The sequence below is a fragment of the Physeter macrocephalus genome, chromosome 4 (genome assembly GCF_002837175.3).
Source record: "Physeter macrocephalus isolate SW-GA chromosome 4, ASM283717v5, whole genome shotgun sequence".
In the NCBI taxonomy this organism is placed as follows: Eukaryota; Metazoa; Chordata; class Mammalia; order Artiodactyla; family Physeteridae; genus Physeter; species Physeter macrocephalus.
The window spans coordinates 72,932,148-72,956,796 of NC_041217.1; the positions used below are offsets into that span (position 1 = coordinate 72,932,148).

General features: G+C 50.0%; 1 protein-coding gene across 1 annotated transcript in view; it reads right to left on the reverse strand.

The window, feature by feature from the left end:
• The window catches only part of IL6R (interleukin 6 receptor), a 31,941-nt gene extending 16,931 nt beyond the window's left edge, over positions 1-15,010 (reverse strand). The window contains exons 1-6 of the mRNA XM_028488156.2: positions 14,953-15,010; positions 14,425-14,673; positions 13,381-13,504; positions 10,848-11,020; positions 9,985-10,151; positions 9,299-9,440 (exon numbers count right to left, since the gene is read on the reverse strand). Coding sequence (XP_028343957.1) covers positions 9,299-9,440; positions 9,985-10,151; positions 10,848-11,020; positions 13,381-13,504; positions 14,425-14,673; positions 14,953-15,010 — 913 coding nt within the window. The remainder of the gene's footprint in view (positions 1-9,298; positions 9,441-9,984; positions 10,152-10,847; positions 11,021-13,380; positions 13,505-14,424; positions 14,674-14,952) is intronic.
• Positions 15,011-24,649: the final 9,639 nt, after the last annotated feature.

Sequence of the window (24,649 nt, forward strand, 5' to 3'; positions counted from 1 at the left end):
TTACAGATGAAAAAACTGGGGCTCAGGGTCGGAGGAAATAAGTTAGGTTAATAATACTAACTGCATACAAATAGAATATTGCTAGTATTTCTAGCACCGACCTTTGTGGAAGCTCGCCCTACTCCAGTTCCAAGTGGTTCTTAGCCTATGCGATGCCCAAGCCTCATAGCAATATACGAGGCAGGCACTATTATCTCAGGTTTACAAAGACATGGAGGCTCAGGAAGGCTATAAAACATTAGCAACATCTGTGAGCACATTTTTTTTTTCTGTTTGGACAGAAGTATTTCATATTTCTCCTAAAGTATTTTATATTTCTCAATTCCTCCCTACAGCTAGCATGTTGGGTTAAAGAGGGGAAGGAACCATCATTCACTGGTCCCCTTGTGCCCCCATGTGCCCCCCATGTGCCAGGAAGTTACAGGGGTAAGGATAGTGGTGGTGCTAACTAGACAAAACAGCAACAATAACAATGCCTAATATTTATTGAGCACTTACTATGTGCCAACCACCATTCTACCTACTTTACAGGAATTAATTCATTTAATCCTCACAACAGTACTCTGAGATTGGTACCATTTTTATCCCCACTTTACATATGGGGAGAATGAGGCACAGGGAGGTTAAATAGCTTGACTGAAGTTTTGTAAGAAATAAGTGTTAAGGCTTTCGGACTCCAAGAATACTCTTCTTTCCCCTTTATTAAAAAAAAAAAAAATCACCTCTAGATTGAACATTTCTCAAATTCAGGGACTGTATCTTACTCATCTTTGTAAACTCACTTCTTAACACAGGCCTGGCATCTTGCTGAAAAACTGTGTAGTTAGAAAAATTTTAATTACGGAAAAAATCACTTGGAAAAAAAAGACTATTCGATACATTAACATCAACACTGAGTGTGTCCCTTGTATTAATATTTCCAGATCGTAAGGTGTACTTTTATATTCATAACAAAGTGAATGAATGAATGACCATATTCCAATAAGTGAGACTGATAAAGACCATCTGTGAGTTTTTTCCACACAAGGTTTTAAAACAAGAGACTTATTTCTGTTAATTTGAGAATGGATTTGGGTTTGCTTGCTTGGGTTTTGGAATAGAGAAATCCAATATAAAAGATGGCAGGGGTCTTCATACAGATGTGTAACCTTGGTCAAGACACTCAACCTCTTTTAGGCCTTGTTTCTTCACTTCTAAGCAAGGGGATAACTTCCTCCTGCACAGATCACCTGGGATCACAGGCTGAAAGGACCTAGCACTCGCGCAGCACACAATAATATCTGTTTAAAAACTGACCCAACTCTCAAAATTCAGAGCAGAGAATATAAAACATTTTCTAACACAATAATTTTTTTAAACCTAGATGACCTTGGGTATAGCGATAACATTTTATTTTATTTTATTTATTATTTTTTAATAGATTTATTTATTTATTTATTTATATTTTTGGCTGCGTTGGGTCTTTCTTGCCGTGTGTGGGCTTTCTCTAGCTGTGGAGAGCGGGAGCTGCTTGTCATTGTGGTGGCTTCTCTTGCTGCAGAGCACAGGCTCTAGGCACCGGGGGCTTCAGTAGTTGTGGCACGCAGGCTCAGTCGTTGTGGCTCGTGGGCTCTAGAGTGCAGGCTCAGTAGTTGTGGCACATGGGGTTAGTTGCTCTGCGGCATGTGGGATCTTCCTGGACCAGGGCTCGAACCCGTGTTCCCCTGCATTGACAGGCGAATTCTTAACCACTGTGCGACCAGGGAAGTCCCACTAACACAATCTTTTTAAATTGTATATTATGATCAGTTAAGATATGGGCCACTGGGCTCCAGGGTTGGAGTACATGGGAAAATAGGAGTGGGCTGAGAATAAGAAGAGGAAAAGGAAAGAAAAAAGAAGCCAGAGAGTGGCAGAGAGATGAGGAAACAAGGGAAGAGGGAGAAACCACAATTCCCAGAGAGGGGTTGGGGGCGGGGACACAGGAACCCACAAGCTGAGCAGCACCTTCCACTCTGAGCTTCACACCTTCCCTCACAACCTGTAAACCACCCACCAGAAAGTTAATCACGGCTCCTCCATTCATGAAAAAAAAACAAAAACAAAACAAAACAAAAAAACCTCACCAAGGGACTTCCCTGGTGGCGCAGTGACTGAGAGCCCTCCTGCCGATGCAGGGGACGCGGGTTCGTGCCCCGGTCCGGGAATATCCCACATGCCGCGGAGCAGCTGGGCCTGTGAGCCATGGCCCCTGAGCCTGCCCGTCTGGAGCCTGTGCGCCACAACGGGAGAGGCCACAACAGTGAGAGTCCCGCATACCGCAAAAAAAAAAAAACAAAACACCTCACCAAGGAGCTGACAGTCTCCTGAGGAGAAAGAAGTAACCTCCAGCTGGGCCCCAACACCACCCAGAATGGTCTGTGGAGAAGTCTATTGGTCTGAGGCCAAAGGAGAAAAAGACAGACAAGGCAGCGTGGATATATGCAGGGTGTGAGGTTGCCAAAGTGTCTTCCTTCTGAGCTTAAGCCCTTGTTTCATCCTCTCTTTTATGAAATAATGGTGATGGTCAATGGCAATAGCAACTTTTTACTTAACCATTTAACTTTATGTCCTTACTTCGCAAAATTAAAAGTTGGTGACCTTATTTGGTCCCCAAAATTGTTTTTGAATTTTTACAGAAATCCCAGGAATCTCTGAGCTATCAGGGAGGGTGTGGGAGCAATATGCAGGCTTGTGATCTAGAAAGATGCCCGTAGCAGTGGCATGGAGGACGCCTGGTGCTCGCATACCAGAGACAGAGATCAGTTTCGGGGGTCGCTATAAGAATTCTGTCGAGGGCTTCCCTGGTGGCACAGTGGTTAAGAATCCGCCTGCCAATGTAGGGGACACGGGTTCGAGCCCTGGTCCGGGAAGACCCCACATGCCACGGAGCAACTAAGCCCGTGTGCCACATCTACTGAGCCTGCATGCCACAACTATTGAAGCCTGCACGCCTAGGGCGTGTGCTCTACAGCAAGAGAAGCCACCGCAATGAGAAGCCCTCACACCGCAACAAAGAGTAGCCCCTGCTCGCCTCAACTAGAGAAAGCCTGCGCGCAGCAATGAAGACCCAATGCAGCCAAAAATAAACAAACTTATTTATTTATTTATTTATAAAAAATAATTCTTTTGAGATGGGACAAGAACCTGAGCCGAGGAAGGGGGGTGTCTAGCCTGATGTCCTGGGGATGTCCTGGCTCAGGGAGCAGGCTGGGTGTTGGTGTCCTTCTCTGGACAAGGAACACAGGGAGGTTTGTGAGGGAGGATGTGGGCCCAGCTCTGGGCAGAGTGGAGAGAAGAATCCAGAGCTCAAGCGACAGGTGTGGCCTGAGACACATGTGAATTGCTGGCATTTGGTATACACTTACCACGTGCAGGGCTGGGTGCAAACGGCTCTCCATCTCGTTTAATCCTCACAACAACCCCGTGAGGCGGGTTTTTTGGTTTTCGGGGTTTTGAGGCAGGCCTATTATTCCCATTTGACAACTAAGCACACCTGGGCTCCGTCAGGCACTTCCCTAAGGTCACACTGTGAAGGGGTAGGGCCAGCAACCAGAGCCCAGTCCGCCTGATGCCCAGTGAGGACAATGCACCGGGTGGACGTGGAGAGGCCACCCCGTGGGAGGGGCGCATGGAGACGCCGTGGAAAACAGCACGAGAGTGGAGGCAGGGGATGCACACTGATGGTTGAACGGGGCACAATCTCTTCAGAAACGTGTCCCCAAGTGCCCTTTAACCTGCACAATTTCCCCCTCAGGGGTGCCAAGGAGAGGAACACAGTGAACCCCCCAAAATGGGACCAGAGGGTTTGAGGTGACAGTACGTGGCTTCAGGGATCGGGCCAGGGAGACCCACCTGCCCGGAGAGTCCTCAGCCCTGGCCTCTGGGCGCCCCAAAGGCCTTGCGGATGCAAACCTCTGGCACCTCCTCAACAGTGTGATTCCAAAGAATGGGTCCAGGTCACTCACTACCTGTCACAAGTGGTTCTAATTATTTTCCAGGTGTCAGTGAGCAGGGTGTGAGAGGGAGTTAAAGGGAGCAAGAAATAACCCTCTTATGCCTAATGGGCTTTTCCCTGGCACTTTGCCCCAAGCTCGCTGTGCAAAGGGTCCACAGACTTGCTAGATGCCAGCCCTGCCAGTGCTACCGGAAAGGACAAATCTGGGAGAACTCCCGCTCTGGAAAGAGCGGCTGACCAGCCACCTGTCAATGTGTAGCCTCTTCTTCCTGCCCTGACATCAGGGTGACATCAGCCCTGACATGCAGGGACTCGATGAGTCCCGGCAGCAGGTGCTGTCAGCAGTCACCTCGCCTTGCTGGCCGGAGCAGGGGCCCCAGACTGGGTGACTCTGCGCCTGGCGCTCACACAGGGAACCTTGCCGTGGCCACAGACTGTGTGCGGCCAGGCCTTGGCCTCAAGGGGGCAGCACTCACTGAAGTCCAGGCTCCTCAATCCCCTCCCCCAGGCCTCTACCAGCCCCCCTCCACCCCCACTCTCTGCAGGCCTTCTGGCAGGAGTAGCCTGCCTCCACCTGCCCCACTGGGACCTCCCACCCACACATCTGTGCTCCAGCCCCACCAAAAGGCCCTGCCCTTGTTCACAGTCCATGCCTTTCACCTGCTGTTCCTGCTGCCTATAAGCCCCATTCTCCACCTGGGAAACTCTTATACATCCTCCAAGACATAACTCCAATGTCACCTCCTCCATGAAGCTTTTCCTGCTCTTTCTAAACTGCCCCAAGTATTGTCTGCTCCACAGCCTTATCAAGTACAGTGGGATGCTCCCCCAGCCCCACAGCACATTCTATAATCACTGGGAAAGCTTTCGAAAATACCATTCCACATTCCACTCCACATTCTAATTCAGTGGGTCCAGGACTGTATCCAGGGCAATTCTAGGATGCCCATACCCCCACTCTCTTTATCCCAAGAACCAATCAACATGGCACTGCAAATTGCTAATCCTTCTACATTTGCAGTACGGGTTATTATTTCTAAAGAATGTTTTCTCACTAAATTCATAAAAATTCCCAAAGGGGACAAGACAGGTCATGGCATCTCCATTTTACAGATGACAAGACTGAGGCTTGGAGAGGTAAACTACCTTTACTAAGCTCATACAACATGATTCCCAAGTGCAATGTAGTTGCCTTGACCTCTGTGTCATAACCCCCACACCGAGGCAGGGGCATCCTATCTGTGTGAGCTTTGAGGGCTAGAGGCAGGTCCTTGGGGTTGGAAAGCCCATCGATGCAGTATCTAGTGCACTGACATGTCCCAAACAGTCAAATAACTCTACCGTCAGTAAAACACACCCAACCTCCCTCTCATTTTCCAGAAGTGCTCCCCAATTTCCAGCCTAAATCCCTCTTGCATCAGAATCATCCAAGTTCCTCTTGCTCTGCCCTCAGTGGAGAGGGGAGAAGCTGGTATCTCTCTTGGACATTCACCACTGGGGTTTTGAAGAACCCCCCCCCCCAAAAAACCCACACATGTACAGAACAGGGAGCTCAAACTCTTCAGCTGCTTATGTGAACAGAGGCCAAGAGTTCTGTCTGAGCTTACACAGTCACTGTAGCAAGTCACAGAAGCACAGGACCTGAGGCTGAAAAGTCAGAGACATGTCTCTGCTACACCATCTTCCACTGTCAGGAGAACGTCAACAATTTAAAGAGGAACATCCACAAATGAGACCAGCTTTAAGGGAAGGTGACCAGACAGGTAAGGAATCCACAAGCCACCCCATACAACAGCCTGGGAACAGAAGCCCAAGCAGATGCGAGTCCCCTGGGAATTCCAGAAGAATTCAGAGAGCGCAGACTAGCAGACTTATCAGGGGTTACCCTGGAGACCAAGGCCCACTGAGGCCAGATTTGGATTCACGTGAGAAAGAACTTTCTACCTGAATAGACAGTTCTCATAAAAAGATATACAAAGAGCCAGTAAGCACATGAAAAGATGGTCAACATCACTATTTATTATGGAAATGCAAATCAAAACCACAATACCACACCCATAAGGATGGCTATTTGAAAGAAAGAAAGAAAGAGAGGAAGGGATGGAGGGAGGGAAAGAAAGAAAAGGAAGGAAGGGAGGGAGGGAGGGAGGAAGGAAAGAGAAGAAAGAAAGAGAGAGAAAGAAAGAAAAGAAAAGAAAGAAAGAAAGAAAGAAGGGGAGGGAGGAAGGAAGGGAGGGAGGGAGAGAAAGAAAAAGAAAGAGAGAAGAAAGGAAGGAAGGAAGGAAAAGAGAGAGATAAAGAAAGAAGAAAGAGAGAGGGAGGGAGGGAGGAAGGAAAGAAGGAAGAAAATACTAAGTGTTGGCTAGGCTATGAAGAAATTGGAACACTGCACATTGCTGATAGGAATGTAGGAATGTAAAAAGGTGCAGCCACTGTGGAAACCAGTATGGTGGTTCTTCAAAAAATTAAGAATAGCATTACCATATGATGTAGCAACTACACTTCTGGGTATATACTCAAAAGAATTGAAAGCAGAGACCCAAACAGATATTTATACACCCATGTTCATAGCAGCATTATTCACAATAGTCAAAAAAAGTGGAAGCAACCCAAGTGTCCATCTATGGATGAATAGATAAAATATGGTATATACGTACAATGGAATATTATTCAGCTATAAAAGGGGAGGAAATTCTGACACAGGTTATAACATGGATGAATCTTGCGAATGTTATCCTAAGTAAAATAAATCGGTCACAAAAAGACAAATACTGAATGATTCTACTTATATGAGGTACTTAGAGTACTTAGAGTAGTCAGACTCATAGAGACAGAAAGTAAAATGGTGGTCACCAGGGGCTGGAGGAAGGGGTGAATGGGAAGTTACTATTTAATGGGTATAGAGTTTCAGTTTTGCAAGATGGAAAGAGTTCTGGAGATGGATGGTGGTGATGATTGCACAACAATGTGAATGAATTTAATGCCACCGAACCATAAGCTTTAAAATGGTTAAAGTGGTAAATTATAAGTTGTGTATATTTTACCACAATTTAAAATTTTAAAAAAACAAGAAAGAACTTTCTAACAAAACAGGATTTCCTAAAGCTGTTTGTAACCATCTAAATTAAGTGGTTGGGATAAAAAGTAAACAGGTGTCGGCCTGTATCCAGAACATTTCCTCTGCACAATGTGATAAATGATTTGCTCCCCTTGCAAAGGCTCCTAAGGCCATGTTAATGTTTGGCCTTCAGATAATGAGTGTGTTTTCGCTCAAAGTGTATACAAACCTAAGACAATCATGGACAGGGCAACACTATCTAGCCTGAAGGATGTTCTGATTTATTTAAATGGTCTTTCTAAGTAACATATAGTAGTTAGTCCTCCCTTCTTGTCCAGGTCTTAGCAGGAAATGAACTTTTGAGGAGAGGATTCAATAGAAAGTTGCCTCCTGCTCTTGATGGACAGGAGAGGGGGACAGCACAAGAAAAGATCTGAGCCTGCACTTGACATTGCCTACATCCAATTAACAAGACACCCTAAGCCCTTAGCCCACTCCTCTGGCTCTCCCAGAACAGGAAAGACAAGGATCACACACTGCAAAGCCAGGTAGAGAAAAGGCCATCACATTGCAGCATCCATTCTGGGGGAAGAATGCCAGCCTACATATAAAAGTCTCCCTGAAGAGACTTCCCTGGTGGCATAGCGGTAAAGAATCCACCTGCCAATGCAGGGGACACAGGTTGGAGCCCTGGACCAGGAAGATCCCCCATGTCACAGAGTAACTAACCTCGTGCACCACCACTGCTGAGCCTGTGCTCTAGAGCCCACGAGCCACAACTACTGAGCCCACGAGCCACAACTACTGAGCCCACGCGCTGCAACTATTGAAGCACACATGCCTAAAGCCTGTGCTCCACAACAAGAGAAGCCACCACAATGAGAAGCCCGCTCACCACAACGAAGAGTAGCCCCCGCTCACCGCAACTAGAGAAAGCCTGCGTGCAGCAACGAAGACCCAACGCTGCCAAAAAAAAAAAAAAAATTCTCCCTGAAGCCAAGGGTAGAAGAAAGTGGCAGGGGTAGAGATGGGCCTGGACAATTTATATCATTCTATCCTTTGCTTTTTTTTCCATACACACTCAATAAATGGGTATTTTTTTTTTTTTAATTGTCTGGTATTTAAGAACAACTAATTTGGTCCAATTATGCTGCTGGACTAAAAAGATCTGACGCTGAAGCCAGCCTGGAAGCTATTCTAAAATAAGAACACTGGGAACAATGGGATGGGTTGCTACAAGGGATAGTAAGCTCTCCATCTCTGGAAGTATTCAAGCAGAGGCTGGGTGACCACTCTCTGGGAGATTCCTGCACTGGGTATAGGTCTATTACATCCTAATTTTTCATAGGAAGGAGTCAAAAGATAATGTCTCAAATTATTTTCTCAGAAAAAAAAAAAGCCATATTAGTTTGTTATTCAGCATGAAGGAGGCCACCAGCAGAAGAACTAGAAACAGAAAGTGAGCAGCTTCCTCTAGAAAGCAGGGCTGGAAATGGGAAGGGGTGGGGCAAGGGACACATTATAAGCCCTTCTTTGCTTCTTTGCCATGAGAATGTATTAATTTGAGAAAAATTAAGTTAAAAAAAAAATTCCCATGGGTTAAAAAAAAAACATTAGTCACATAGTTTCTAAACAGTACATTTCTCAAAAATACTTAATTACATGGGAATGCTCACAAAATTTTATATATAAATATACACACACATAAATATACTTAGAATAGGAAAGACGTATAGTACAATGTTCTCACTGGTTTTCTCTAGGTGGTAAGAATACTGGTGATAATTATTCTTTATTTTTTTTTTGGAATTTTCCACTAATCGCAGTAATTACAGATGATTATTACTACCTTTAACATCTTTTTTTTTTTCAAGTAAAAAGCATTAGTTAACTATGGTAGGTTAAATATAGCTACAAATTCTTTGCGGCTCCTCCCATCAAGTTGTGGAGGAACTTTCCCCCCTTGAGTCTGGGCTGGCCTGCTGGCAGATGACAGACCTCAGGGAGAACCGAGAGCTCCAGCCACCAGCCAGAGTCAACCGTCAGATGTGGCAGTGAGGCCATCTTGGACGGTGCAGACCTGATGCAGCTGCATTCATGATTCAGGCAAAACCAGCACAAGAGCTGCCCAGCTGACTGATTTTCAACGTCTTGAGCAGATAAATGGTTGCTATTTTACCATGAGTTTGGGGGTGACTTGTTACATAGCAACAGATAATTGACAGTAACAAAGCTGAAACATCCCTTCCGCATTTACCACATACCTATCCAAGGGACGCCTGTGACCTCCTGGCTCCACTCACTCCATGAGCCATGCCCAAACTCCTCCTGGGCCCGAAGCTGCACCACATGCTTCATGCCACTCCAGGCGTCGTGGATGATGCAGTGATACTGGAGCTCCTTGACCTGAGGGCGAGAGGCACAGGTGACTCTGGGGTGGGGCCTGGGTGGCACCAGGTTAAGCAGCTCCACAGGGACATGGGAGTCCTTGGACAACCCCAGCCCTTCAGCTGCTCCCTCTCTCGGGTCCGGTGGATGACTCAGCTGGGCAGAGATGCTCCAAAGGCTCACACCACCCTGGAGGCTCAGAGCCAGGTGGGGTTGCCGTCTGGGCCAACCGGTGCAGAAGCTGTCAGTCACAGGCCCTGCCCCCATGTAACACAGAATCCTGCAAGCCACACCCTTGACTTGCAGGCAGCCCATCTCTCTTCCCAGCTCACACTCGATCTCACAAACTGGCCTGCAGTGAGGAGATTGTCCTGGCATTATTATTCCCATTTTATAAATGAGGCAGCCAAGGCTCAGAAGGGTTCAGAGACTTACTCAAGGCCATACAGGTAGTGAGTGGCTGACCAGGACCCAGAACTCATTTTTTTCTTTCTAGTACCCTTTCTACTACCCCTGAGTATCTAGGGGCTCTTTTCTGTCCAGAAGTAAAAGAAAAATTTACCATCCACATTGTGAATGTCTTTGATCGTTCAGCCCGGTATCGGAGCTCAAACTGTAACCTGTAGAAATATGAGTTCCAGGAAGGGGGGTCTTGCCAGGTGACGCTGAGCCAGCGGGGGTTTCTGTCCACGGCGGTGACCGTGACATTGACGGGTGGGTCAGGCTGCACTGTGGGAAAAGGGAGCACAGCTCCTATGCGGCAGCAAGTTTGATGCCAAGGAGAGACCCATGAAGACCCAGTCTTCATGGGTCCTGGACCAGGGCTCGAACCCGTGTCCCCAGCAGGCAGGACCCCACCTCCAGCCCCAGACCACTTCTCCAGGCACACCCTGACAGGGCGCTCGCCTGCCACAATCAGACCTCTGGCAAGTATCCCAAGGGCTTCCCCGGTGGCGCAGTGGTTAAGAATCTGCCTGCCAATGCAGGGGACACGGGTTCGAGCCCTGGTCTGGGAGGATCCCCCATGCCGCGGAGCAACTAAGCCCGTGTGCCACAACTACTGAGCCTGTGCTCTGGAGCCCGCGAGCCACAACTACCGAGCCCACGTGCCTCAACTACTGAAGCCCGCGCGCCTAGAGCCCGTGCTCCGCAACAAGAGAAGCCACCTCAATGAGAAGCCCACGCACCGCAACACCCCCACTCACCCCACAACTAGAGAAAGCCTGTGTGCAGCAACGAAGACCCAACACAGCCAAAAATAAATAAGTGAATAAATAAATTTATTTAAAAGAAAGAAAAGTAAAGCCCAAAAGGCACCAGCTTACCAAACCCCTCACCGGCCCCTCTAAGAAGTCCATGAGGAGCATTAAATCAAAAAAAAGGAAACAGTTGGAGGGGAGATGGAGGCCTGAAGAGCTTACTTACGGATTCCGTAACCCTCAAATGTTTGGGGTCTGCTGGACTGGCTCCCGGCACTGTTGGAGACACACAGGGACACGACATACAAAGAGTTGTCTCCCTCTGGGACTGCCAACTGGCAGGAGAACTGCTGAGACTCCGGGGAGTACTGGCACGGTTCCTGGAAGTCTTTCACCGGACTGCAGACACAAAACAAGGGCGGGGCTCGCTATCAGTTGCTGCACTTAACTCAGGACAGGAGAGAAGAAGGGGCAGGGGTTAGGAGCTCAGGCTGTGCGGTCTGACCCCGGGGGTTTTAATCTCCACTTCACACTGAGTAGCACTGGGGATTTTGAGTAAATTATCCAACCTCTCCAAGCCTCTGTTTTCTCATTCGAAAATGGGAATATTACCAGTACCCACCTCACAGGAGTTTCTTAGGATTAATTGAAAAATGAGTGTAAAACATCTAGCTTAGCATCTGGCATGGCAGTCTAAGGGGCTGAACTAGAGGGCGCGCTCAATCACTGTGGCATCAGAGAGGTGGTGCATTCGGGCTCCCTGCCAGGTCCTGGGCTCTTGGCACTGCAGGGGATGCAGAAAGGAATCAAGAGGCCCCACCCTGGCCTCAAGACACTAACAGAAAAGACCTGCCCTCAGAGGACTAGGACAGCCAGTAGAATGCCATCCCAGAACCTCGAAGTGCTGGAAGGGTTTGCAAAGAGGTGGCAGCATTTCCGGCAGTGAGCCCAGAAAGGAATCCTGGGTGATGAAGATATTAGAGGTGAGTCACTGTCCCACCTGGCCTGGAAGCCTGAGACTTCACCCACTTGTGACATGCGTGGGCATGTGAGTCCAGGGCAGCCACTCACCCTGCCGCCTCAGTGACGAATCACCCATCAACCCCTGATTTGAGTTTGAACCCCAGGCCCGGCACAGACTTTCCTTCTGGGAAGTCTGCCCCCACCTTCCCAGTCTGAGTTAGGGCCTCCCTCCCTCCCTCCACCGTCACTCAGGCATCCGCCCCACCTAACACTGAGAAGGTGGGGCCGTCTGCTTACAGGTGGGTACCCCCGTGGGGCTTGAGGGCAGGGGCCCAGTCCTGTTTGCCTTGTGCCTCTCCCTCAGCCTAGTACAGCACCCAGCCCACGGCAGACGCCGAACTCGCCAAACACAAGCGCAGTGGGGCAAGGGTGTGACTGCGGGCACAGACACGAGCAAAAGAGCAGAACACACAAAACCTCTTTCCAGGGGCCTGTTTCGCCCCCGCAGTCCCAGGATGGGCCTGAGTGAGTTCTGGAGGCCCCAAGGCTCTCACAGTGGCTCCCCATTCCCCCTCCCTCAGTTCAGGGTAGACAGCCCAGGAGGAGGACGGACACGCCCGAGGCTGCCGGCAGGAGGAGGCTGTGAGCTTAAATGCCCCGTCCTCTCTCATTCTTGCTGTCAACACACAAATTACTCTAGTCCAAGTGTCAATTGAATAAAGCTTTCCCGGGGCCGGGCTGGGCAGCTGCCGGCCACTGTACAGAACATCCCATTTATGGAGGAATGCCTTCCTGGTGCCACACAATTATATCCCAACTCAGCTTCGGGCTGTGGAGATTTCTGACCTTCCTCTACTTGGAGTGTGAACCATCAGTCCTAATGGCAGCTGCATCATGTGCAGATGGGCAACCTATACATGTCCCTGTGCAGAGACCAAAACATAAACATCACCACCAGATGACTCTCTGGAGAGAGACACAAGTGGAAACCAAAACACCCAGATGACGTCCGTCACTGCTCGGATTCTTTGATACTCTGATGACTGCCAGCTCAAACTCAGTGACAAACAAACATCTGGACTACGGGGACCTTGGCTCTGGGATGGAGACAGAGAAAACTGCAGAGATGTAAACTTCCACCTTCCATCTGTGCCTGAACTCATCCCAGGCCCCCTCACTTTGTGCCCCAGGGACCCCCCAGGCAGGTGTGACTTCCTGCTCCACTGCCCCCAGCTCCCTCTCCCAACTCTATCACCACTTCCTCTCATCGGCCATTATAATGGGAAAAGTCTGATAACCTCACAATCAGGACACTGATCACAAGCTGCCCTTCCCCTCCCAGGACATCTGCATCTTCTTAAGAGCAACGCCCAAAACCTTTGTATTTTGAATGAAATCAGATAGGCTGGGGTTTGATTCCCGACAGAGCTACTTACTAGCTAGATGACCTTAAACAAGTTAACCAGTCTCTGTGGTCCAGTTTCTCCATGGTTATGAGAAAAACAACACCCACCCACCCCCACCTCCACCCCCACCCCCACCCCGCTATTGCGTGGGTTAATAGGACAAATATTGTAGCACAGTGACCAGCACAGGGTGAGCACTCGCGGCGAAGTCTCAGCTCCCTCCCTCATCCCCTTCTCCTCCATCCAAAGTACTTACTTACTTTCCAATAACATTTTGGAATCACTGGCCAGCCAGTCCCACTGGGCTCCTCTGAGAGCCGCCACCACTCCCAGGGCCTCAGTCAGGAAGGATGGAGAAGACAGACACACAGCCCAGCCCAAGATACTTACAACTTCCTCACCAATAACACGGCCTTGGTGGTCGGGGATGGGGGTCTCCGAGGACTCCACTCACAACCCACGTTGCTGAGGGGGCTCCTCCGGAAGCAGGAGAGCTGGGGCTCCTCGGGGGGAACTGGAAGGAGAGCACAGAGGCTGAGGAGACAGCACACCTCACCGCCCGTCCCGGGGAGCCCTTGACTCTGCGCCCTCCCCCGACCCTGGCACCAGCCTGTACCACAGCCAAACAGCCACGCACAGGTCTAACTGTGCTCGGGAAATCAAAGGATGTCAAAGTCCTCATGTCAGGCTAGGAGGCGGGGCAAGTGAGGGGAGGTGCCTGGGGGCCAACTTGCCTAAAGGGGAGCAAGATTGGCACCAAAAGTTGGGGCTTTGGAGTCCCACAGGCCTGGTGGTGTGGCCTTGGGCAAGTCCCAACCTCTCTTCAGTTTTCTACTATAAAATTAAATGATGATAAAATAGTCACCATAAAACTGCTGCCTCTCACTGGGACGTTGGGAAGATGGTATGAGACACCAAGGAAGAAAGTCCCTCAGCACAGGGCCAGGCACACAGGGCATCTGACTATAGGATGTCTTATGAGATGCAAGGGAGTTAGGAACCGACTAACTCTAACAATAAGAATAATTCATTTGAGAGCTTACTATGTGCTATGCAGAGTTTTTAACACCATATTTAATCTTTACAACAACCCTGAAGGAAGTTAATAAAATCAACCTTATTTTACTAACAAGGGAACTGAAGGGCAGAGAAGTTAAGCCGTGAAGGAGGAGGATTCGAACCCAGGCCCCTTGCCCTCGACCCCCAAGCCCTAACCACACGGCAAGGCCAGCTGGACGGCCTCTCCGTCAGCCAGATGCCCCCACCCAGCTGGAAGCTCTACCAGTCTCGCTGGCAAACATCACTGGGCCTTTCCCCGAAATGCTTGGGCCAGGGAAATAACAGGAATTTAAAGAGTCAAGCAGGGAATCTCTCTCTGGAATGCGCAGAGCAGTGCTGGGAGCCCTCTCTGGGGGCTCTGAGGACACAACTCACCATCCACCAGCAAACGCACACTTCCAGCTGGGCGGCCGTCCTCGTAGCATGAATAGTTTCCAGAGTCGCTGAGCAGCACAGACCTCAGAAGCAGCCTCCTTCCCACGCCAGCCCATCTGCCTTGGTGTGAACCCGTGACCTGATTCCTGAGCACCCAGTGAACGGTGGCATTGTCCCCCGCTTCCCCACCTGGGCAGGTCAGGGTAACGCTGGCCCCTGGCAGGCTGGTCAGCACATCGTTTGCCACCTCTGCAGGGAGAGAAGACGCTGGGTAAGCCCACAGCAACCTGACAATGGGACTTCATCCAATTCGGGAAGCCACAGAAGGCTCTAGTGCTAAACATCTCTCAAGTCCATCCACTGGCCCAGGCCACCATCACATCACCTTTTCCTGGGTTATGGCAATGGCCTCCCTGTGGCCTCCCAGCCCCAGTCTTGGCCCTCTCCACCCAGCTGCCCCAGGGAGCCTTCCAAAGCGGCTATCTGGCCACCCCACTCCTTTGATTAGAAACCCCTTCAAGGGCCTACCGCTGTCCACAGCATAAAGTCCAAGTTTAGAGGGCTGGCCCACAGGGCTTTCCACCATCTGCCCCCTGCTGACCTCTGAGGCCTCATCTCTCCCCGCTCAGCCTTAGAAGAGACACAGTCCCCCCACCCCATCCCCACACAACTTCCTCCTGTTGCAGGTCTCAGCCTAGATGTCCCTTCCCCAGAGGCCTTCCCTATCTCCTCAGCTGCATTAGGCCCCCATTCTACCTCCCCAACCATGTCACCCATCACACACTGCCGTATAATTACCAATTCCGTATCCATCTTCACTTCAGGACTCCAAGTGCCACAAGAATAGGCACCCTGTTTTGTTCTCTGTCATATTTCAGTGCCTAGATCATTGCCTGGCACATGGCGGTGGCCCACTGAGCACTTGATGAATGTATAAATGAATGTATACACACGGGAATGAATGCCAGGTACCCAGTGGGACTCACAAGATGCATGAGTACACAGGAAGTCTCAGAATCCCAGGGTCTCCATTTTACAGGTAATAACTGAGGCACAGAGGAATCAGGAGACTTGCCCAAGATCACCAATTACTTAGCCACACAGCTGAGAGGCAAACCAGGTCTTCCAACTCTGTTCAGTGCTCCCTCCAGAACCCTACACCTATCTATTAAACCACTTAGGGTAATGCTATTTTTATTCTAGGGACCAAATTGGAAAGTAAAAGAGAACAAATGCACTCCCCACCCCTGAAAAATATCATGCTACTCAAGGAAAGGATATTAAAGATACAAATAAACATTTTTTTTAGTATAGGTTAAATAGATTCATAGAATCTAAGACTTTTTTTAAAAATAAATTTATTTATTTATTTATTTTTGGCTGCATTGGGTCTTCGTTGCTGTGCATGGGCTTTCTCTAGTTGTGGCAAGCGGGGGCTACTCTTCATTGAGTTGCGCAGACTCCTCATTGCGGTGGCTTCTCTTGTTGCGGAGCACAGGATCTAGGCATGCGGGCTTCAGTAGTTGCAGCACGTGGGCTCAGTAGTTGTGGCTTGCGGGCTCTAGAGCACAGGCTCAGTAGTTGTGGCTTTATTTTTGGCTGCATTGGGTCTTCGTTGCTGTGCATGGGCTTTCTCTAGTTGTGGCAAGCGGGGGCTACTCTTCATTGCGTTGCGCGGGCTCCTCATTGCGGTGGCTTCTCTTGTTGCGGAGCACAGGCTCTAGGCGCACGGGCTTCAGTAGTTGTGGCTTGCGGGCTCTAGAGCGTAGGCTCAATAGTTGTGGCGCACGGGCATAGTTGCTCCGCGGCATGTGGGATCTTCCCGGGCCAGGGCTCCAACCCATGTCCCCTGCATTGGCAGACGGATTCTTAACCACTGCGCCACCAGGGAAGCCCAGAATCTAAGATTTAAATTAGTCTAGCCAGCTGAGGAAACTGCAGCCAGGGAAAACAGCAAGTTTTCATGTTAAGCACACTTGGTCCTTCTAACCAAATGTGTAGCCATTTATTAGCAAACAGCAGCAATAAATCTGGTCAAAGCTTTCCGAAAGGCCCAGCAACAGCCTAGGCACCTGACCTCACCTCCCACCTGTTCTCCTGGGCTGGGAGGACCAGCACTAGTGTCCCCCCCACACCTGCAAAGCCTTCTTGCTTGGGAGGAGTTTTTAATCTCACGCTTAACTGACTGTCCCTCCTCCCGCCAAGGCAGCTGTTGGAGAGGAGAGAATAAGGCTCCGTGACTCCCAGGAGGATAACACTCAAAGCCAGCGGGGCTGGTTGTCCAGATCAACCGCTGGCCACAGTCCAGAGACCAGGGACATGAGCATCAAAGGGACAGCGACAGATTCTGTCTGGCTACACAGACTCCCTTCAATCTTCCTTCTCACCTTATCACTTATCAGAGTCCTCCACCCTGGCAACCTCTGCCCCGAGGTTGGCAGGTAAGGGACAGGTGCAAGGGCAGCGTAGCAGCCTGTCACCTAAGGTTTCTTTCTCTTCACTATCAGAGCCTTCGACTTCGGGTGAGAAAAATGACTGAATCTCACCATGCAGCCAAGTGAGTGTGGCCAGGTTCCTTAGACCCCTCTGCCTCACTTTCCCTCACTACGGGCCAAATTGAGGAGGCCCCCAGAGCCAGGCACCAGTGAAGAGGAGAGAGTTGGGTGGCAGAGAGACCCTGCCCTCAAGGACAAGACACGTAAGACGCATTCACTGCTGCAGAGCTGGGACAGAGGACACAGGGCACCCCTGAACATCAGCAAAATCCCAGTCCCTAGGAGACCAAGTCCACTGAGGGTACCTCCACGCCCAGAGGGCTTAAAAGAGGTATGAAAAGCCCTAACTACAGTTCATCTTTCATACATAATCTTCAGTAATATATTTCCAGCATTTCAAGTATCGTTTTTTTAAAATTTATTTTTATTTATTTATTTTTGGCTGCATTGGGTCTTCATTGCTGTGCGCGGGCTTTCTCTAGTTGTGGTGAGCGGGGGCTACTCTTCTATGCCGTGCACAGGCTCTAGGCATGCGCAGTAGTTGCAGCACGCAGGCTTTAGTAGTTGCAGCACTTGGGCTCAGTAGTTGTGGCACACGGGCTTAGTTGCTCCGCGGCATGTGGGATCTTCCCGGACCAGGGCTTGAACCCATGTCCCCTGCATTGGCAGGCGGATTCTCAACCACTGCGTCACCAGGGAAGCCCCTCAAGTATCGTTTTTAAATGTACTATATGATATTGAACACATGCAAATTAATATATGTAATGTACATGAAAGCTATGAAGCATGAAACACGCCCGAGCTCCTACCAACCAAACCACTAGCACAATCATTATCTCTGAAGCTCCCCCTGTGTTCTGCATCCCCCAGCCTCCCTGCTTATACAGTGTTACATTTTGGACTTATCGCTCCCTCACTTTTTTTTTTTTAATAGATCTTTATTGGAGTATAATTGCTTCACAATACTGTGTTAGTTTCTGTTGTAAATGGGTTCAGTTTCGCTACTCATGGATCACTAAATTTTTCTTAACTTTGTGTGATATTTGCGAATTATGTAAATAGATTACAGTCTTCTGTGATATGTTTTTGTCGTTCATTGTTTCCATGATTCATGTAGCTATAGTTATTCATTTTCACTGCTGTGTAATATTCCATTGGACAACTATATCATTCTCTTGCTGAGGGAGGTTTTGGGTCGTTTCCAGTGTTTTGCTATATCAAAGAGTGTGTTATTGACTTTCTCGAAGGTAGCTCTTGGCGCATTTGCCCAAGAATTTCCCTGAGTAGAATTGCTGGTCCTGGTGTGTGTGCATGTCACACATGTCCTTTTCCTTCATAACTGACACACAGTACAAACCTTTTAAGTCTTATGTGCACCTGACAGCGGCTATGGCTTGCCATGTCCAGTCCACATACTGAATTACATCTGTGCCTGAATCAGGTTAGGTCTAGAAGACACACCGACACTTTGAATCAGTATATCGATACTTTCACTTTTCCATTTTCCACTTAATAAAGCAGCTGTAAGTACAAAACCTAACATGGATGTCAAGTTCATGCACAAATTACCAACACTGTAGGAACAAAGACGGAGACACTGTCAGGAATTCCCTGGTGGTCCAGTAGTTAGGACTCCGAGCTTCCAGTGCAAGGAGCACGGGTTCGATCCCTGGTCGGTGAACTAAGATCCTGCAAGCCGCATGGCGAGGCCAAAAAAAAAAAACAGATGGAGACGCTGTCAGAGTAGGACAGCCTTCTGGTGGGTGGCCCCACTGTGCAGTGCTACAACATCCCTCCATCGGCTGACGAGCGGAAGTCGGAATTCACAAGGCACCAATACACAATAGATTCTCAGGGTTGCCTGAAAGTCCAAGTAGGGGTCAAGGAGCCGCATGGCGAGGCCAAAAAAAAAAAAACAGATGGAGACGCTGTCAGAGTAGGACAGTCTTCTGGTGGGTGGCCCCACTGTGCAGTGCTACAACATCCCTCCATCGGCTGACGAGCGGAAGTCGGAATTCACAAGGCACCAATACACAATAGATTCTCAGGGTTGCCTGAAAGTCCAAGTAGGGGTCAAGGACCACGGCAGGCTCATCCTTTCCTTGGCACTTTCCACATGGCACCATCCTTAACTATATATAGGTCCCCCTCCCCAATCATGACTATGAGGCTGTGAACTCCTACTAGCACTCCTCAGAGAACTCAGTAGGTGCTTAATTAACGTTTAATGTAGGGTGCCTAAGAGGTACCCACAAGGTCAGGGCCTCCACAGTGCACTCTCCCAGGAGCCCCTGTCACACAGGACACAGCGGTCTACGTGGTGCCCCTCGTGTTGTGCAGTGGGCAAGCCCTACACTAGAGACCAGAAGGGCCAGCTTGTCACAGCCAGGAGATGCTGAGGAAAGAAACTATAAGCCTGGAGCCAGAAGGGACTCTCCTTTCTGCTTCTGCCTTTGCCAGTTCCAGGAAATATGTTTCTCTGGTCACTTCCCTTACCCCCAGTTCAGATGGAAGCTCTTGCCGTGGTTAGTGACCAGCTTGAACAATAGCAGGGGCTGTTCTGTTCCTGAATTCACTAACAATGGCCAGAGTATTTGGGCAGCTCAGAGAAATCACAAATAAAAAGACTTTTTTTCTCTTCTACTAAAGCAGAGCTTCAGGAGCAACATAATGGCCACTTCCTCTGCCAAAGAACTTGAGTAATGGTTTTCTGAATCTTTAAAACTGAGTCACTGTTCTTTTTTAATGGGGAATGATTAATTATAAAACACCCATTGGCAAGTATTGTCTGTCCCTGCCCTTCTTCAGAATACATTTCTTCTAGAACCTGTGAACAATGTTGTGTTAACTATGCTTTTAAAAGCATTCTATGCAGGATGATCACAATCAAACAGAGAGGAAAGAGCACAAGAAAATACCCTTGCTACAGTCAGAGTGGGCAGTGCTGCCTCTACCCAGCCACCCACCCCTCTGCCTCCTGACCCGAATCTCTGAGTCTGTGCCCGTGACACCCGTGGGGCTGCGTAGGAGGCCCTGGGCATCTCTCTCTTTTTTTTTTTTTTGGCTGCACTTCGCGGCTTACGGGATCTCAGTTCCCCAAACAGGGACTGAACCTGGGCCAAGGCAGTGAAAGCCCAGCATCCTAACCAGTAGGCCACCAGGGAACCCCTGCCCAAGCAACTCTTTGAAAAGGAAGAAGTGATGTTCACAGAAGGCCCTCCTGGTACTTCCGCCCACCTCTCCAAATGATGGGACTAGAGGCAATTTCTTTCTCTTCCTTTCGTCTTTCTGTATGTTTTTCAATTTTCTATAAGTTGTTTGTATTACTCTTATAATGAACAGACACACATACATATGTATATATATATTTAAGACAAAGAAGCTACATAGCCTGGATCTGTCCAAGTTATCACGCCTAGGGAGGGAGGAGGTGGGGCAGAATGCAGTGGACACCAGGGAATAGGGGTGGGGTGAGAGTGGATTTTTCAGGACAAGCAGCTTCTGACGGCACCTTCCAGGTCAAAGAGCGTTCACCCCCGCCCCCCCCCCCCCCCCCCCCCCCCGTGCTTGATATGTATATATATATTTAAGACAAAGAAGCTACATAGCCTGGATCTGTCCAAGTTATCACGCCTAGGGAGGGAGGAGGTGGGGCAGAATGCAGTGGACACCAGGGAATAGGGGTGGGGTGAGAGTGGATTTTTCAGGACAAGCAGCTTCTGACGGCACCTTCCAGGCCAAAGAGCGTCCACCCCCGCCCCCCTCCCCCCCCCCCCCCCCCCCGTGCTTGCAGCCCTGCCCTCCAACCCTTGCAGCTCTCTGTTTTGTCACTTTCACTGCACGCTACACACTTAGCCCCCAGCCATGCTGGCCTCATCCCCTGGTGGACACAAGGTCACCATCCCTCCCTATCTGCCCTGTTTGTCTGCTCCTTGGACTCTGCCAGGACCCTCCTGAAGGCCTCCCGGATGGGGAAGAGCCAAAGGGAAGAGACACAGTGGGGAACAGGTGAGGAGGGAGCTCCTGAGAGCATCCTGCTCCCCAGAGATGTGCCCCAGCCATTCTCACACTCCCACTCTGGGAGGTGAGGGGACCAGGTGGGGAGGGAGGGGTTGGCCCTGCACACTCTGACATTCAGCACAGCATGCAGTTTAGCATCTGCCCTTGAGCAATTGCTCAGCCATTTGAGGCCAGCATTGCAAGCCCATGCCTGTCCGCTCCTTAAGATTCAAGAATTTTTTTGTGCACCATCAAGTGCAAGGCCAGAAATCTTAATCCTGGAGAGAGAACTGACAGTTAGTGGTGAACACCTACTATGCACTGACACTCCTCTCCACAAAACCCCATGGAAAACATAAAACTACCTATATAACAGAGGCCGCCATAAGATAAATGTCCCTGAGCCAAGAGGAGGGGTAGAACACTCAAAAAGGGAGGGATTCAATGGAAGAGATATTTGGGTTGAGCCTTGAGACATGAGTAGGAGTTTGATAAGTGGAACTACAGGGAATGGCATTGTATAAAGAGGGAACGGCACGGAAAGGAATTGAGAAGTGAGGGCCCGGGGAGGGCAGGTATCTGGTGTCCTCCAAGGGGATCAGAAACCTGACTCTGCAGGCAGAGGTATGTGCAGGCTCAGTGCCCACCCACCTCCAACCCCAGCCTCCACGACAGGAGCCAACAGTGCTTCCTCCTTCTGTTAATCTTCCAATCACCAGTGCCTGCCCTACCCCACCCCACCCCCACCGCCCCTCACCCCTTCCTGGACTCCTTGTGCATCACAAAGCATCCCAGAGGCAGCAGAGAGGAGGAGGCAGCAAGGACTGTTGAGCCTCCTTTGTTCTTACCAAGGTCAATGTCATATGCAGGGTGGCAGCACCCTACATCCCAGCTGCCTACGAAAAGGGATTGTGCAGAGGACCAAAGCACCTCACTTGGGACTGAGAGCAGAAAAGTATCCCCTCCTGAAAACAAACCTCCCCAAATCTCCTCCTCAACTGTCAATGAACTCAGTATCTGGTCTGGTCTTGTTTAGTCACTGACAACTAACCAGGTGGGGTTGGACTGACACCAAGATACACTCTTGTCTTGATTTGTCCTTTAACATAAAACACATCTCTAAGAGTGGCAGGCAGCCTGGCATAGGGGAAGCAGCCCTGTGTTATCAGAAGACCCGAGTTCTACTCCTGGTCTTGCCACTGACTTGCAACGAGCCTTGGGCACATCACAGCCCCTGACAGAGCCCCACTCACCTTCTCTATGAGGTGAGGGTTCAGACTACAATCTGAAGCTCCCTGCTGCCCCCGTTCCTGCCGGCTAGCATCTTATCACTCTGAATCACTAGCTCACAGAGGGCAGGAAGCATGTCTGTGTCTGTTAATCTCAGACAAGAGCCCAGCTTGAAAATACAATTAATCTATGGACTTATTATTCTAATAGTCAATGACTTTTGGAGAAGGATGATGGCCAGGGCAACCCACTGCCCTCAGACAGACGCATCTCCTTATCCCTAGAGAGCCCCAGGAGAGGGAAATTCCCATAACCTCCCTCGCCTCTCACTCCTCAAGGGGAAGAGGGTTTAGGTCCTAGTAACCTCTGGCAACCAAACCCACACCTCCCGGCCCAATGCTCACGCAATCCCACACCCTGGGCCGCTGGGCCCCCCACCGTGGCCGACAGCTCTCAAGCCTGGGACCTTTGCAGTACAGCCCTGGGACTGTACTCTTCCCCCTTCCAGACCTAAGGTTGGGTGCCAGAAACCCACACAGCTTTCTTGTTTTTCTACTTTTTTCCTTCTTCAAGTAAACTTGCAAATGTCAATAACCAGAGAAAAACACGCACACGGAGACACATATTTCTCAACTCTCTTGCAGCTTGTTGTTGCTCTTGCCAGCAAAAACAAGTTCAGCTTCCTGGACCCGTTTATGTAAGCGGTGAAGCAGCTGCCCAGTGCCACCGCTACACGGGTTTAGCTCACGTCTGCTAATCCCACCACCCCGGTTTCTGAGCAGGGACAGTCGTCCGGGCTGGCAGCTGGGCCATCTAGCAGCACAGGACGGCCTCCAGCCTCTGGGGCTGCAGAGACACAGGATCTCAGAAGGGGTCACAGAGGAACCGCAGGGCCCCTGTCAGCGGTACAGACCCTGATCTGGAAGGAGGGAGCTGCTGAGAAGTCTCCAGGAGAAGAAGAATGTGGGCACCTCATGTTCAGAGGGCAACACATGCAGAATTTGACCCCATGGGGCCTAGAACGAGTCCTCAGTGTGCGCTGTCCCCTCTCCCTGCATCCCCATCTGAGGACTGAAACCCATGTCCTGACTTCCCGAGTAATAATAACCATAACACTCAGCACCACCTACGGCATTTCGCAGGTGCCAGGCGCTTTTCCTAAGAGCCCTCCGCTCCTACAACAACCCTGCTGTGGGGGAGGCTGCTCCCCATTTCCGTGGAAGTTCAGAGAAGTTAAGGAACTGGCCCGAATTCACACAGCTAGTGAGAGAAGGAGTCTGCATTGGCTCTGGGTGAGTCTGGCCAAAGGCCCCCTCTCTCCGGGGGTCCAGGCTCATCCCCGTGTTCCATCCCAGCCCCGCTTCTCTGGGCTGCCCACCACCCTGCGTCTCCCCCCTCTCCCAATTTCCTCTCCGCCTCCCTGCTCTCCTCAGGACTTTCCACCCATCACAGAGGCTCAGGGAGGGGAGTCCTGGGGTTGAGGGGTCTGTGTGAAGGGGGAGCGAGCCTTTTCCCACACAGCCCCGCCACACCAACTAGCCCCTCAGGGGCTCTCCCAGGAAACCAGGGGCCAAGTACCCTTGATCTTTCTCCTTCTACCCTACAGCAGCAGCACTCCTATGATGAGTTATAGTTTAAAAGCGCCCCCCTCCCCCATCGGACTCCCAATCTCATGCACTCACCAGATCATCCACTCACTTCCCTAAAATCCCCAGAACGCCCTCCCCTGACATGTAGGGCTGGGCCTCTGTGGCCCCGGCCACCTTCTCTAACTCAGCTCCCAGCCCCACCTCTTCCACAGCCCGCTCCTCAGGTTGCTGACTTCTGCCCTCCTCTCTGTCTAATGTGTTTGTACTTCTGTACCTGCTCGTATTTGTCTTGTATTTGGTGGAGTCAGTATTTATCTTGGCATGGCTTTCCCCTCCATCCGCACCAGGGACTGTATACTTACTGCTTGGACAGAGGGTCTGGGAGGCTCCTTTGGACCATAAAAAGGTAATGCTGGCTGCTGACTCAGAGACCAGCGCGTGTGACCAACTCCTCACAAGAAAAACATTCAATCCTCCCCTGGCAGCATCACAGATAATCAGCTGGCCCTGGGCCCAGAAGGTCTGGCCTGGGTCACCTCTCAGAGATTATAAACTAATTAGAGGAAAAGATATCAAAGGAGGGCAAACAATTCAATTCCCCCACCCCCACCAAACCCCAAGAAGCAGATTGAGAAATAAAAAGAGTAAAGGCAAGACTAAGCAGGCCAGGAAGAAGGGCACATGGCCACAGGTGGACACAGATGGGCCTTGGGTCCAGAAAGGGGCTAAGCTGGGGCTACAGCCACAGAGTGGGTGCTGATCTAAGAGTTGCTCTTCTAGGGCTATAAAGGCCCTTAAAGATGATTCAGCCAAGCTGCCCTTTTTTTTTTTTTTTTTTTTTTTGCGGTACGCAGGCCTCTCACTGTTGTGGCCTCTCCTGTTGCGGAGCACAGGCTCCGGACGCGCAGGCTC